The sequence below is a fragment of the Bactrocera dorsalis genome, chromosome 2, assembly GCF_023373825.1.
Source record: "Bactrocera dorsalis isolate Fly_Bdor chromosome 2, ASM2337382v1, whole genome shotgun sequence".
Taxonomy (NCBI): domain Eukaryota; kingdom Metazoa; phylum Arthropoda; class Insecta; order Diptera; family Tephritidae; genus Bactrocera; species Bactrocera dorsalis.
In genome coordinates, this window is record NC_064304.1 from 47,260,329 (window position 1) to 47,275,776 (window position 15,448).

A 15,448-nucleotide genomic window follows, 5' to 3' on the forward strand; every position below is an offset into this window, starting at 1 on the left:
ATGCCTCCTATAAACATCAAGGGTTCATTTCAGCTCCACTAAAATGAGGTACAAAATTTTATTGACCAGACTTCATATTTATACAGGCACTAGAGGACCCGCCTACCTTTTACTGTGGCTGATACCTAGGTAGTACTACTAATACCATCTATATGATTTCTATTATCGCATTTTTGATGAAGCAAGAAAAATGAATCAAAAAGCATTTCGTGCGTTAAGAAAGAATTGGTTTTTGGGGTAAAAATACTTTTGAATTTGGGCTGTGCATCAGTGAAATCAATCGAGTCCAATCGATTATCAGCCTTGTGGACTGCATATTAAGAAACGGTTCTCAAGCGTGGAAAGACAAAAAAAATCGGCTGGCAAGGTTATGGCATCAGTCTTTTGGGATGCCCGTGGTATATTATTCATCGAATGATAAATGAGCCACTTTTAATTCATTGTGTATTTGATTACAGTTCTATTCTACCATTCCCAATATTTAGGGATATTTATTCAGGAAGGATCAACCAATAAACAGCCATCGCTTTACACTATCCACCCCTTTACCCCTCGAACGCCTCATTTCCTCGGCTTATTACATAATAGTAAGTACAAAATCTGAAATTAGTGTATTAACACAAAAACCATTCTTATATGACGTATCTATCATGAAAATTGCAGACCATGCATATGATATGCTCGTCGGGTATATGAGAAGAGAAAACATTCGGCAAATGATTACATTGTTGCTGAAAAATAAAATGTGCTTGTCAGAATTATTTGGTGTGATAGAGAACAATATGGAAATCAATGTCTTAACGTAATCCACAACAGATACTTTCAACTTAAAATAAAAATTTGAGCAAACAATTAGATTTTTAAAAATAGTAAACAAACTTTATTTGTTTTCTTAAGTTTTCTTTGTTTTTTGTTTTTTTTTCTTTGCAATTTGCATTCAAATTTGGATGCATCATAATTTCTCCACAAATCTCTATCACTTAGGTTGGTATGTACAAATTACAATAGTGCATGTAGACTTATCTCCCATCGAATGTTAATTTTTAGTTGATTTTAGTATTTAGACCTCAAAAGTTTATGCCTGAGCTTTGCGCTCTTTTTCAAGCTTAATGGCTTATACTAATACACGTTAGACAGTTTTTAGGTGACGTTCTGGCACAGCTACAAAATTGTAATTTGTTAATGTTATCAAATTGTAGTAGCATACTTTATGCAATACATACACATACATATTCTATGAATGATGATTTATTTAATTTATATTTATATTCCAGAATATTAGTCTCTACTATAGCTGCAATCAAGATACGTATGCAATATAATATTATTGAATAAGTGAATATGGAATCATTTCTCAATGGTAATTATCAGTGCCTATAGAAAGCATCCCTGCCAAAACGCTGTTTTTTCACAGCGCAAACTGATTTTTACTTGGTTTCCAAAACATTTAAAACGCATTAGCGCTGTCTAAAACTATTTGCTAAGAAGTGTTATAAATGAACAAACGAAGGAATTAAATGAGAAATCAGTTCTTAATTTCTGGCAATAGGCACGGCTGAGGTTGCCACCTCTAACTGCTTGCCAACGCTCTCAAGGGTTTTGAAGAACTAGTTGTATATAAATATTAAGAAATTACTGAGGTAAGTTGAGTAAAATTATATAAAAACTGAGAAAATCACGAAACCTAACTGAGGAACTGAAATAATCTTATATAATTGATGTTTTGTTTTCATCAGTTTAGCTTAAAATCAATAATTAATTTGAAGAATGTATAGGATTTTTGTTTTGTGACTGCTAAAAAACTTGTTTATTTCTTCTTATTTTTAGCATTTTTGCCATCAGAATTATTTTCCACTTTTTGCTTTTTCTTTTGTGGTTGTGTCTCTTCCTCTTCCTCCTCACCAGTTTCCTCGTCAGTTTCTTCGTCCTCGATATCGACAACGTCGTCCTTAATATTCTGGCCCATTATGTAAACAGGTCCATTGCCTTTGATCAACTTAAATGTCAATGATGTTTCGTAAAACTCCACATCGGGATTTACAGCCCGTGTTTCGCCAGCCTTTAACACGGCGATAGGGATCTTTAGAGAATCCTTAACTGTGTGCACCTGAAATGAAAAAATTAAGAAATTGTTAAATATAATATAATACAACTTTTCGGCGACGTACACTTCAGATATATACACTTTGCTTTCAAATCAGTAAATTTTAAGCTCGAATTTTAAGCTCTTGTCTATTGGTCAACGTCTGGAAAAAAACAGACGGTGCTATAAATTACTGATAGCCCTTTACATTTCCGTTAGCAACTGATTTTCTTCTACAGCCGCCAATCATTTTATTTATTATGTTTAGGGGATTCAAATAAGCCTAGCTTTTTTATTGAGAGCCTTATGCAGATTTGCCAACAGTAAATAAAGATCAAAAGACACAAACATCACAAAAATGACATATGTCAAACACTATCTTGCATGTGCTTCTAATCTAGTAGATTTGGTCAGTTCAAGACGACTCGTTGTCAAAAAGCAAAATGGTGTGCTGAAATTGGGATTTCAAATGTTTATGTCTACTGATGACTAAGGGAAAAAATGAGTCGATTCCGTAACGTTTGTAACGTATAAAAAGCAACAAGAATACAGAGGAATACGAAGAATTCTTTCAGAGGTTGGCGAGCAAAACACTGTCAGGTATACCAAAACTCCACCAATAATTTCTGATGTAGAGATTCGGGACGAATTAAATTTAGCGTAAGGTTTTCATATTATAATAAGAAGGTTACGAGATCATAATTTGTATGCTCGCATTTGCACAGAAATATCTGACCAGGACAATAGGAAAATGAAGGAACATACTTTGGGTTGAAGAGTGGAAAATTCCCCGAATACAGAATATGACCCACGATAAACCAAGAAAGCTTTAAAGCATCGATCCATCGAATTGAAGATCAGCTCAAAAACAACATCGAGCTGTCCATAGTTAAAGATGTATGAGGAACTAAATCTCCGAACTGGTGCGGAACACCTGTGGACTGTCTATTTAGCCCGGTCTGTCTGTATATGAAATTTCGCACGCGTCCTTTTCTTACGAATAATCTGCAAAAGCTACCGATGCTAACGATCTTTTCTGTTTTGGGATTTATCTAATAATATAATTATATTATTATCTTAAATTATGAAATGTTTAAAAATTGTTGAATTTATCTAGACATTTTTGAAGTAAGCAAGACCGATATTTAATTAATGTTGTGCTACAATTGAATGTACATTCAATATTCAAATTTGAACACTTATCAGATTGATAAAGCTGTCAATTTTTCACATATGTACATGCATAAACGGCATATAAAAAATTCCCAAAATGACAAAATTAAACGATAACGGATTTGATTGAAATTCTAAGTGGAAATACGAGCACCTAACATAAGAACACCTTACTCTAAAAATAGTGGTTAAAATATAATATTTGCAAAAATGGTAATATTATATTAAAGAAAAGCAAGATGTATTATTAAGATGTGTTTTATTGCAAGACGAAATAAAGTTCCCGCTAATCAGACTTAGACTTAGACAAATATGTACACTTACAATACGTGAACACATATCACAATCAATTAGAGTTTGCTCATTGTTTGTCGTAATTCAATAAGTGAAAGTAAGTCAGAAATCACACAACATTAAGAAGGAATAAAAATTCATACATCCATACACTTGTCAATCGAACTGATATATTGATGATAACTGAGAGTCAACACTGAAAAACGCGTCGCAAATACTGATTTCCAAACACACGATGAAAGTGTACGCTAAGTTAGCCTATGGACACAGGCGGGTGGCCTGTATTGGCCGAACTAATGATAAAAAGAAGTGTATATGTACGAAACGTCACATACTATGCCGAACGCTATATTCAAGTTAAGCTACAGGTGGGCCAAGTAAAAACGTCCGTCTAAGCAAGGTAACTTTTCATTCCGAATCAGTCGGTGGGCAAAGGTGCAACAATCGGAGCAGCAACAACAGATATACGGATAAAAAGTTTGAAAACGGAAACGCTGTTAATTAAAATAACACTAAAAATAAAAATAAATATAGCCAAAAATGACCGAGCTAAAAGGTGCGAATACAAAATGTGTGAATGTGGTGAGCAGGAAGTAATATTTAGGATGCAACAATATGTGAAATGGCCTGAATAGGCAAAATTTCGCAGAACACTGCTTATTGTCTATTGATATTGACAAACAAAATCCATTAAACGATTACTTTAATGTTAATTGAAAGTTACATAGAAACTTAATGCATGCAAATAAACACTGACAAGCTCACACTTTAAAAAAAAAAATTTAGGAAAAAACAAACAGCAATAAAGAAGCGTCGTACAACCAAGTTTTTCTTACGTGGAAAGTTTTAAATATGTTTCAGAAAATTATGCTAATATAGCTTTCATCGATTTCAAAAAAATGTTAGTTTTGGTGAAAAGATTATAAAACAACGAATTTATCCACAAATTAGTGTCATTTTTTAAATAATTATACGTAATTAAAAAATTAAACAAGTTAAATAATAAGAAAAACATTTTTTTATTGTAATTATTTAATTTAATGAGAAAACTATAAAACATGGTGGAAAGTTTGACTTCAAATAGTAAAACACTATATAATAGCAATGGAAAAAAGTTAATATAAGTATATGATTACTAAAATGTATGTATTTCTTTTTCCAATTTGTGATCATTTATGTATATTATTCAATGTGTATACAGGTGAAGAAATCTACCACGAGAAACTACCAAATATATATGAAGGAGTTTTGAAATCTGCAAAGAATTGTTGCACAACCACCACCGCAAAGAAATTTTTCCCCATCATTACCTGGTTACCGAAATATGAACTGAATTTTCTTATACCCGATTTTGTTGCGGGTCTAACGGTGGGCCTAACCGCCATTCCGCAGGCGATCGTTTATGGCACAATAGCGGGATTAACGCCGCAATATGGGTTATATTCAGCTTTTATGGGTTGTTTTGTCTATATATTTTTTGGCACTTGCAAGGATGTGACAATCGGTAAGTGTGAATTATACACAATTCATATACATAATTTGAGAACTCTTTTAATGCCTCACAATCCTACTCAACTCTCTCATTTGAGAATAAACTACACACTAGCGACATCTTTTAAATTTTAGGTCCCACTGCCATTATGTCTGTAATGGTCCAAGCGCACACCCACAATGCTGATTACGCTATATTGGCATGTTTTTTTACCGGTGTCATCACACTTCTAATGGGTGTTTTAAATCTTGGCGTTCTGGTGCAATTTATATCGATACCCGTGACGACAGGATTTACCATGGCCGCAGCAATAACAATTGCTAGTGGACAAATTAATAACTTGTTTGGAATATCCAGTAAGTTTTACTACTGATCGAAGATCGCGTGCTATGTATATATATAGTATTATATATATATAAAAGAAAAATGTGTTCGTCCTAGATACTCTATTTATAACTCTAACTATTATTTACAACGGCTAAACCGATTTGGCTGAAAATTGGTGGGGAGGTATCTTAGTACAAGGGGATCAATGCAATTCATTTGTTCAAAATTCAAGTATGCAGGAATCATTTGAACATTTTATTACTTAAACAAAAATAACAAAAAGTATAAATATTGTTGTTAAAAGTTAGGAATAATACACCCTATTTTATTATCTCACTGTATTACTTAGTATTGAATTAATTTTCATAAAAGGAAACAACTAAAGCCAAAATAATAAACATAACTTTTTCAATTTAGGTTCGAGCAATGAGTTCATAGAATCGTGGACATATTTCTTTAAACATATAAATAACACACAACGCAACGATGCTTTACTGGGTATAATTACGTTAATTATGCTGCTAATCATGCGTGTAAGTAAAGACAATAAGCAAAATTATTACTGTTTTTAAATTAACGATTCCTCATGCGATTTCAGAAAATAAAAGATATTAACAGTTCTTATAAAAGTTTAACTAAATACATATCATTGTCTCGTAATGCGTTGGCTGTTGTTGTTGGCATTATACTCTGTTATTTCCTCAGTAGCGATGACTGGTTGCCGTTTCGTGTAAGCGGAAAAATTGTATCTGGCCTCCCACCCTTTAAAATACCACCATTTCATACCGAAATCAATGGCACAAAAATTGATTTTGAAGATATGATGGGGGATTTGGGTGCTTCACTGATCTCTATACCCCTCATTGCTGTGCTCGAGACTATAGCTGTAGCAAAATCTTTTTGTAAGTGCATATTAATATATGAATACCTTTAACTTTTTACTTGGTTTTATAATTAATTTCATTCTTCTATTACAGCGATGGGAAAAATTATCGACGCTTCACAAGAAATGGTAGCTCTAGGCTTAGCTAATATTTTCAGCAGTTTTTTCTCATCCATTCCTATTTCGGGATCATTTACGCGTACAGCAATAAATAATGCGAGCGGCGTGAAAACAGTCCTTGGTGGCGCAATAACCGGCATATTAGTTTTAATGACCTTGGCTTTTCTCACCAATACATTTTATTTCATACCAAAAGCCACCTTATCTGCTATCATAATAGCTGCTATGATTTTCATGGTGGAGTATGATAGAATTGCTGAAATTTGGCGTTCGAAAAGTATAGCAATTCCATTAAGCAGATATGGTAATCACGAAAGAAACGTATATATAAGTATTTATGTTTTTCAGAAACGGATATGATTCCCTTCCTGGTAACAGTACTTAGTTGTCTTTTCTGGACACTTGAATATGGCATGGTTTGTGGGATAGTCGTGAATATATTATTTATTCTATACAAAAGTGCAAGACCTACAATTATTATCACAGAAGAAAAGGTTTGTTGTGGCATTGTTAAAACAAAAAACGAAAGTCAATATGTTAATTAATTTCCAGCTTCTAAAAAACATTAAGATAGCTATTGTGGATATTCAGGAAAATTTAACCTACTCCTCGGCTGAATATCTAAAATCTAAAGTGGTTAAATATATTTCAACGCATAGTGAAAAAATTGGCAAAGTTGTAATAAGAGGAGAGGAAATTCACACAATTGACTCTACTGTGGCACTGGTAAGGAAAATTTAAGGCGAAAAATTAATTGCGAATTCAATCATATTCCTCTTTTTACAGAATATTCTAAGCTTAAAACAAGACTTGCTTGCCTTAAACTGTGAACTTTTATGTTGGAATTGGCAAATACCATCCGCTGGCGTCATTTGTCGCTTACACCCTGATGCGCGCAAAATGTTTAAATTCAGTAAAACATTACAGGAAGTCGTATCGACGAATATGCAAGAAAGTACCTTAACATTAGAAACAGATTGTGAAACAATTACAGTACCAACATAAAATGTATTTGTTTACGTTTAATTTCGTTAGTAATATTTAATAAAATAAAGTGATAAATTCCTGTGTAATGTAGCTTTTATACTCTTGATAGATAGTTTTAGAGTGATAAATGTCTAAATGATCAGGATGAAGAGACTAGCTAAAATCCGGGTGAGTGTTTGTCCATCTGGCCGTCTGAGTAAGCTGTAACATCAATAAAATTTGATATAAGTATCTAGGTCGATGAAACTTGGTACCCATGATTCTTAGCACCATAACAATTTGGTATTGCAGATGGACTGAATCGAACAATTGCCACGTGAACAAAACGCAATTAATATTAAATTCATAAAATGACCCAACTAGGCTCCACTATGAGGTACAGACATTGCTGTACAATTTTTGTATTTAGTACAACGAAATGCATTAGGGGGCATCTGCAGTTTAATATTAAACTGTTACCGTTAATAGGTCAAATGTACACACCTCCTCAATCACTACAGTCAAGTCAACTAAATTTTCTCAGAAGAAATTTTTTTTATCTCCTCCGACAGTATGTTAATGGCTGAAATCGGAAAATAAACCCGTCCACTCCTCATATAATTAAAAAATAAAAGCGCCAGAGACTTCAAATGTTACTAACGATTTTTATCATGGAAAATGGCTGCACCGAAGGTAATATACTCTTCACAGGCGCATTTCTTTTAGAAACTATGTGTTCACTTTCTATGAAAGCTATATGCTATATCCGATCTGATAAATTTTTTCGGAGATTATATTATTACCTTAGGCGTAAGTGCGTAAGTTTTCCATACAAGCCCTTGATTTCGATCTATATGCTATATTGGGCCGATCTGAGCAATTTCTTCCGATTTTACGTTATTTCTATGAACAATAACTACCAAATTTCGTGAAGATATATCGTCAAATGCAAAAGTTTTCTATACCAGCACTAGATTTCGATCGTTCAGTTTGTATAGCAGCTATATGCTATAGTGAGCCGATCTTAACAATTTCTTTGTGTATTACATTATTATCTTAGAAAATAACCTGCGCCAACTTTTGTGAAGATACATTGTCAAATGTGAAAGTTTTCCATACAAGAACTTGATTCCAATCGTTCAGTTTGTATGGCAGCTATATGTTATAGTGGTCCGATATCGGCCGTTCCGACAAATGAGCAGTTCTTGAAGAGAAAATTACGTTGGAAAAATTTCAAAACGATATCTTAAAAACTGAGGGACTAGTTCGTATATATAAAGACAGACAGACGGACATGGCTAAATTGACTCAGCTCAACATACTGATCATTTAAATATATCTTTATAGGGTCTCCGCCGCTTCCTTCTGGGTGTTACAAACTTCGTGACAAACTTAATATACCGTGTTCGAGGTATAAAAACATCGCAAAAGAGATGCTTCACAACGTACATAGCTGAGCACCCAACATTCATCAAACACATCAATACCCGGTGACGAGACGAGGGTTTGTGAATATGACTTCGAAATTCCAAGCAATCTAGCGAATGGCACTCTAAAAACGAGCCGAAACCAAAAATTTAAATTCGCTAAAGGCAATGAAGATCAGCCAAGGACTGTCAACAATTGTAGGTAAAATTAAATTAAGTGTTGGCAAGTTTATATTGACTCAGGAGCCTTTGTTTGAAAACGAATCAAATTTTATCAAATGATATGCTAAAGGTGTAATTACTAGGTCTTATAGAGAAATATTTAAGACATAATTTACCAGAAAATAATAATGGTCCGGACTAAAGAAGCTATGAAAAAGCTGTTAGCAAGAATCCGAAATCGAAATTTAACGCTTGTTAAGCCTCCGATAGCAGTCAGGCCCCCAATCATATTAGAGAAAGTAAGAAGAAGAAGCCTAGGCAGAAATGGCTTAAGCTATTCTGAAAGATGAGGAAGAGGGCATTTTAATATACCCATTACACATGCTTAATGGCGATAACACTAGCTTTTCTTCTTGTCCAAAAACGGGAAAAGTCCGAATTAGAAAAGGATACCATATTATTTGTTAAATCCGCTAATATCATCGTACTAAAAGTGGTTAGATGAAAAGTGAACTTTCTATGCAATTGTGGGTCTTAGTGTTTTTTTAATATTATTTATTATACAGCTGCGAGCATTGAAATAGTAGTGGGTGTTAGAGGTTTACATATCTGTGAGTTATGTAACATGCCAAACAATTTTAACATCCATTGAAATGCGAAAGTGGATCATATTTACCAGGCTATGTTTACCACTAAAAATATTTAGATTTGAATATGTACAAGATATGTTTATTTACAAAGATGTATTTATGTACATATGCAAATTTTGGGGAGCAGTAAAATAGTAGTAAAGTACTAAAAAATTTTTTTAAAAAATACTGAAGGATTTTTGCAAGTTTCGTCTATAGGAGATCTTAGTACTTGGTAGCATGGCCATGATTTTTGATAACAGCAATACATCTTCTTCAGAGAATCTACGAGACTGTGGCATCTTTTCAGTGGTATGCTCTGCCATGATTGCTGCACTACGGTCCACAACTCGTTGTTGTTTTAGTGTTTATCCCTCCACACGGCTTTCTTGACATCTGCCCAACGGTTTTCAATAGAATTGAGGCCAGGGGATTGAGCTGGCCTATCCATGACCTCAACTCCATTGGCCCGAAACCACTATTTTGCCACCCTACTGGTGTGCTTCGGATCATTATCCTGCTGAAATATCCTTTTCAACGGCATGTCTTCCTCAGCAAATAGTATCATAATATACTACATTATATCCACGTATGTGTATCGGATATTATGCCAGTAATCTTGTAAATTGGGACTACACAAAAAAATTTGGCCTGTAAAAAAAACAGCCCAAACCATATTCAAACCGCCATGCTTCAAAGTTTTTGTGCTGAATCTGGTGTCGTACGCTGTATTAGGGGAGCGTCTTAGATTACCGCCGTATAGAACAACATTCGACACGTCTGTCCACAAGATGCTGCGCCCTTTCTCAATCGGCCAATTAAGATGTCCTTTGGAGAATTTAAGACGTCTTGCTACATGATTTTTTTTAATAACAGTACTTTTCGAGGAGTGCGGACTTATAAATTATGTTCATGTAGAAGTCTTCTCACTGTATGTACACCGCAGGCCAGGTTAAGTTCATTCCGAATCTCCATAGCAGACATTCTAGGTCGAGTCTTGGCACATCTTACAACTATTCGTGTAAAATTCTCAGAAAGAATCCGTCTTGCGCCGCTTTTTTCGTATTTTATTTATAAATAATTGCATTGCAAATCGTTGTGGCTTAACACCGTACAAGTCTTTCCACTCCCATGTAGGATTTACCGTTGTTTACAACAGATTGAATCCATTCTCGTTTTTCTTCACTACAGAGCTTCCCCCGGCCCAATAAAAGGGACAAAGTCATATTTGTTTTGCTTTTTGCATTGAATAATAAATAAAAGATTAGGAAACTTACTTTTTGTTTGATAAAATTAAATTTTTTTTAGTAAAAATTATCTGTTTGTAATCAGCTCACCGTTCACTACTATTCTATTGCTCGCTCATAAAAACAGATATCCCAATAAAATTGGCTCTAAAAAAGTAACGGTAAGTGTTGCACACTTATTGTTGTGAATAACAGGACCGTTATACTTCAGAGAATATAACTAAAAAAATGATCGAAGACAATATCATAAAATAAACAAAATTTAAAACAAAACTCTCTTGGCCAATAGGCACTACTATTTCAATGCTCGCAACTGTATATACATACATATTTTACTGAATTTTATGTTTTTTTCTTTTTGTTTTTTTTTTTTTTTTATAGCAAAAATTGTTGTGAGCACTCTTATGTACATATATGTATGTATTTAATTTCCAAATACTTGTGTTACATAAAATTTTTTACAAGTACACCATATTTTACTTTTGTAGCATACCATTGTAAATGTGTGCCATTGTCTATTTTATTTATTTGTTTATAAAAATTATTATTAATTCCTTGCACTCCGCAAGATTTTAGACGTTGACTATCACCTACTCAGCGCCACTTTACAGCAGGAACAAACATTTATAAACCCTCTTATAACTTATTATAATTTTCGAACTAAGTCACGTGTAATAATGACATTAGACTGATATGATTTGATTCATTGTAAAAAAAAATAAATATTTAATTGTTTATAATTTTGCAGAGTATGATAGATTTTAAAATACTCCCCAATATGCATGGCGGGCTGGTTGGAGCTTGTTTGACAATAAAATATAATAATAATAACACAAACTGAACTCGGCTTTGAACATCTTTTCCTCCAGATTTAGAATTGTTTATTTATAAAGTGGTTCCGGCAAGTACTCGGACTCTCATTTTATGTATGTGTATATCTCTTAGATAATTTGTCGCGATATTTTGATGTTATTCACGATATATTGCTCAAGATTATTAGGAGAAAACTTCAGAGAAACATGCATTTTCGAACAATTTGTTGGTATGATAGGCATTTTTTGATATTTTGTTAATGAAACCTTATTTTAAACAAAAATCGAATGCTGATATTAAAGTCCCGAGCAAAATGAGTGGCCCAGATTAGCTCTCATTTTAGAGATACGACAATAAAAATAAAAAAAGGCTTTATGAAAACGTTTATATCTTCATATGAAGTTCGCATACATATATCGTAACACACAATTTAGATCAGAATTTAGAATAGCATTCCCCGATTCCGGATTAAAAAGGCTATGTACGGATTGAGGATGTCCTCCAGATTAAGAAAATATACTATATACATACATATATAATTGCAGCTGACTTATGGTTTTTGAGGCATGATTCCGATTACTTTGGCGGAGGGGTAAAAAAAAACCGAATTTCCGTATAAATGGGGTATGTACGGATAGGGGAGCTTCTTCAGAAGAGGAATATCCAAAAATAATATAAAAATAACTAATATTTTTTAAAATATTCTCGTTTAAAATTTCAAAAATCTGCACTAAGAACACTTGTTATTTCTCTGCGTTTCACTCAAACACGGTTTTTACTCTGTATATTCAAATATACACTCTAAGCGTTGAAATAAGCTCACATTTCACATTTATTTTATAATTTTTCAGCTAAATTTAAAAATCACTTATCAAATTTATCGCTGAAAAGTTTGGAGTGTTTATATTTACGAGGAAAACCAGCTTTGCCACACCTTAAAAACCAAAAGTGAATGATTTTTCAGCGTTTCACAGCATTTTCTTTGTTTGTACTTTCGAGTGATTTTTTTTTCTTTATTAACTATAAAAAAAACTATAAAGAAGATTTTTCAAGCTAAAATTGAATATGTGATATGTGATTTATATTTAATAAACACAGATAAGTAAAATCGTGTGATAATATTATAATATTACGAGCGAATACCCGGGGTGACTGAAGGACTTTCGCGTAGTACTCCTTTCTGCGTTGGAGGCCTTCGGCCGCTCTCGAAAAAATAACCCTGGCCGAGCGAATACCCGGGGTGACTGAAGTACTTTCGCATAGTACTCCTTTCTGCGTTAGCGGCCTTCGGCCGCGCTTTAAAAAAATAGCCCTGGCCGAGCGAATACCCGGGGTGACTAAAGTACTTTCGCGTAGTACTCCTTTCTGCGATTTCCATTAATTTTTGATGATACATTGTTTTCTATTTTAGGTGACGATACACATATTTTTATATTCAAAATTTGAGTTTTCGTACTGTACTCATATACTTTACACTTTATTACGTAATATTATTATATCATACTTAATAAATTTAAAAAAGAAAATATCCATATGCATGAATAGAGGAATTTTTGCGAAAAAAAGCGAATTGCCTTATCATCACATGGCAGCGCTCCATTTCGTCGTAATTTTTAGTAAACAAATGAGGTTCAAACGAGTGTAAAATGCAATTTTTAAAATAAAGATTTTTTAGGTAAAAAACCTGCGAAAAGTGTAAAATGTGGATTTATTTAAAAGTTTATAGTGTAATTTAATTACTTTGAAGTCAAAAATGTGAATAAAGTGTGTTTAATGTGGTGAAATAGCTTCTTGAAATGTTCGAATTTTCCGAATTTTGCGAATTTTTGAACTTTAAGGTCGAATATCTCGTAAACGTAAGCGTTTGCGGTACCTATAACCCTATATATTTTTTAATCAGGAGCACTTCCTTTTTCCAACGGTACCTTCAAATCGCGACGCCAAAGAAATCGGATTTGTGCCGTTTTTGAGATATTTGCATTTAAAGTTCAAAAATACAACTTCTTAAAATGCGTGTTTCTATTTATAATGTATTTAACACTAATATTTTTAACTTTTATATCCACTAACACTTTTCTAATTCGTTTACACATTTGTTTTGATATAAATGGTTCAAAAATAACTTTACTTCCATACTTAACTTTCGTTGAAATCCCTCTATTTGTACATTTTTAATTATCAATAATTAGTATTACATATTTTGTAATCGAATAAAAATAAGTAAAAAGAAAGATTGTAGCCTCCATACAAAATTCATTATACAAATGTGACGAGTAATGTAAAATCTTTCAGAATTTTGATTACTTGATAAATCCCGGTGTTTCATGGGCCAGGGTTATTTATTTGAAGCACGACCGAAGGCCGCCAACGCAAAAAGGAATTCTATGCGAAAAACTAATAATGTGTTATTTATTTCCTCATTGAGTATTATTTTTCTTTATTTTTTTGGTTCTTTTGTAGATATGTACGTAAGGTAGCACCCGTCATTAGTTAAATTGCAACCCTTTTGTTATTGTGTGAACAAAAAAAAATTAGCAAAATTTAAATATTGAATAAAAGTTATTTTTGCACTGTTTCAAATAAAAAAAATGGGGAGGAACGAATAAGTGAAGTGTTTGTAGATATAAAAGTTAAAAATATAAGTGTAAAATTCATTAAAAATAGGGGAAACACGTATTTTAAATAGTTGAATTTTTGAGCTTTAAATGCAAATATCTCAAAAACCATAAATCAGCGGCAACTATATGTACATACGTATATTTCCACACATACCAATTTTAACCATTAGATCACACTTAAAACGGCTTTATAATCACGGTAGCACATAAAATTAATAATGCAGGTATACATACACACGTGCTGTGTTTCAAAATGTATACCTACTATGTAACAACCTTTTAATTAAACCATTTATATGTTATACATATTTCGCTTACCTCCACAACGTTAAACTCGTCTTCTTTCGCTTCAGCGCCTAACAAAATCTGTTTGATGATGAGTCTTTGTCCGCGGGGAAAATCCTCATCATTGGAAAGCACATCCCATGGCACTGAACTATCCTGGCCAGTGAGTGTGACACCTGAAGATAAAAATAATTATTTAACACGAATTCCCTAAATTATTTAAGTCGATAGATTTGTATGCCAAACTATTCTTGGAGATTCTAATCACAACCGGTAACCAAGAGCAGACGGCGCCATTTTTATGCTTGTTAAACTGAATAGTCAGTGCAAAAATTCTTAAAATAGACCCTGCAAGCTATTTAACCGAATGCAATAATTTATATTTACCATAAAAAGATTCCTCTGACATTGTGATTGCTTAGATAAGTTTTGATTTTTTAGTTAAGAAATACACGCTAAGAATTTGCACAGAAAACCCGAACAGCAATTGTGTAAATCGAACAAACGAGCGAATGAACAAACGAACGAACGAGCAAAAAGGAAATGATTCTCTGGTCCAAATCAAGCCGGCAAGACGGGAAAGGAAGATTGCGAAAAGATGCCGTCAACTTATATTTGCTTTTCCTCGACTATTCGCAAAATGATTCCTGAAATAAACGTCAAAAACAAACCGCTTCAGAATGTTGCCACATGAACTCATTGAAATCTCTTTATTACCAAACTGTTTACGATTAAATGATAATAATTTTAGGAGTGATGCATTTAGGTTCAGCATAATAAGTAAGCTGTCAAAACGGGGGAATGGCAATTACCACTATGAAAAAAACTTTGATTAAAACATAACAAACCTATTTGTTTCAAACGTATGTATGTATACATATATCAACTGAAAATTAAATTTTACAAAAATTGAATAATATCTTGACTGT

The 15,448-nt window shown here is 33.1% G+C and overlaps 2 protein-coding genes across 5 annotated transcripts; one reads left to right on the top strand and one right to left on the bottom strand.

Moving 5' to 3' along the window:
* Window positions 1-852: 852 nt before the first annotated feature.
* Window positions 853-15,106, bottom strand: LOC105225772 (nucleoplasmin-like protein). Its single transcript, XM_011204387.4, has 3 exons — window positions 14,907-15,106; window positions 14,553-14,695; window positions 853-2,107 (listed from the first exon to the last, which is right to left on the bottom strand). The coding sequence occupies exons 1-3, from the start codon at window positions 14,926-14,928 to the stop codon at window positions 1,808-1,810; spliced, it is 465 nt and encodes a 154-aa protein (XP_011202689.1). The 5' UTR covers window positions 14,929-15,106; the 3' UTR covers window positions 853-1,807.
* On the top strand, window positions 3,801-7,445 carry LOC105225770 (sodium-independent sulfate anion transporter). 4 transcript variants are annotated; one of them, XM_011204384.4, is made up of 9 exons: window positions 3,801-4,106; window positions 4,752-5,054; window positions 5,177-5,398; window positions 5,787-5,902; window positions 5,968-6,271; window positions 6,347-6,649; window positions 6,721-6,866; window positions 6,925-7,098; window positions 7,159-7,445. In XM_011204384.4, exons 1-9 carry the CDS (start codon window positions 4,091-4,093, stop codon window positions 7,375-7,377), a joined length of 1,803 nt encoding a protein of 600 aa, XP_011202686.2. In that variant the 5' UTR covers window positions 3,801-4,090; the 3' UTR covers window positions 7,378-7,445. The 4 variants fall into 4 exon arrangements, with proteins under 4 accessions (XP_011202686.2, XP_011202687.2, XP_029405843.2 ...); XM_011204385.4 differs by having other exon boundaries at window positions 3,919-4,132; XM_029549983.2 differs by lacking the exon at window positions 3,801-4,106 and adding an exon at window positions 4,139-4,692.
* Window positions 15,107-15,448: the final 342 nt, after the last annotated feature.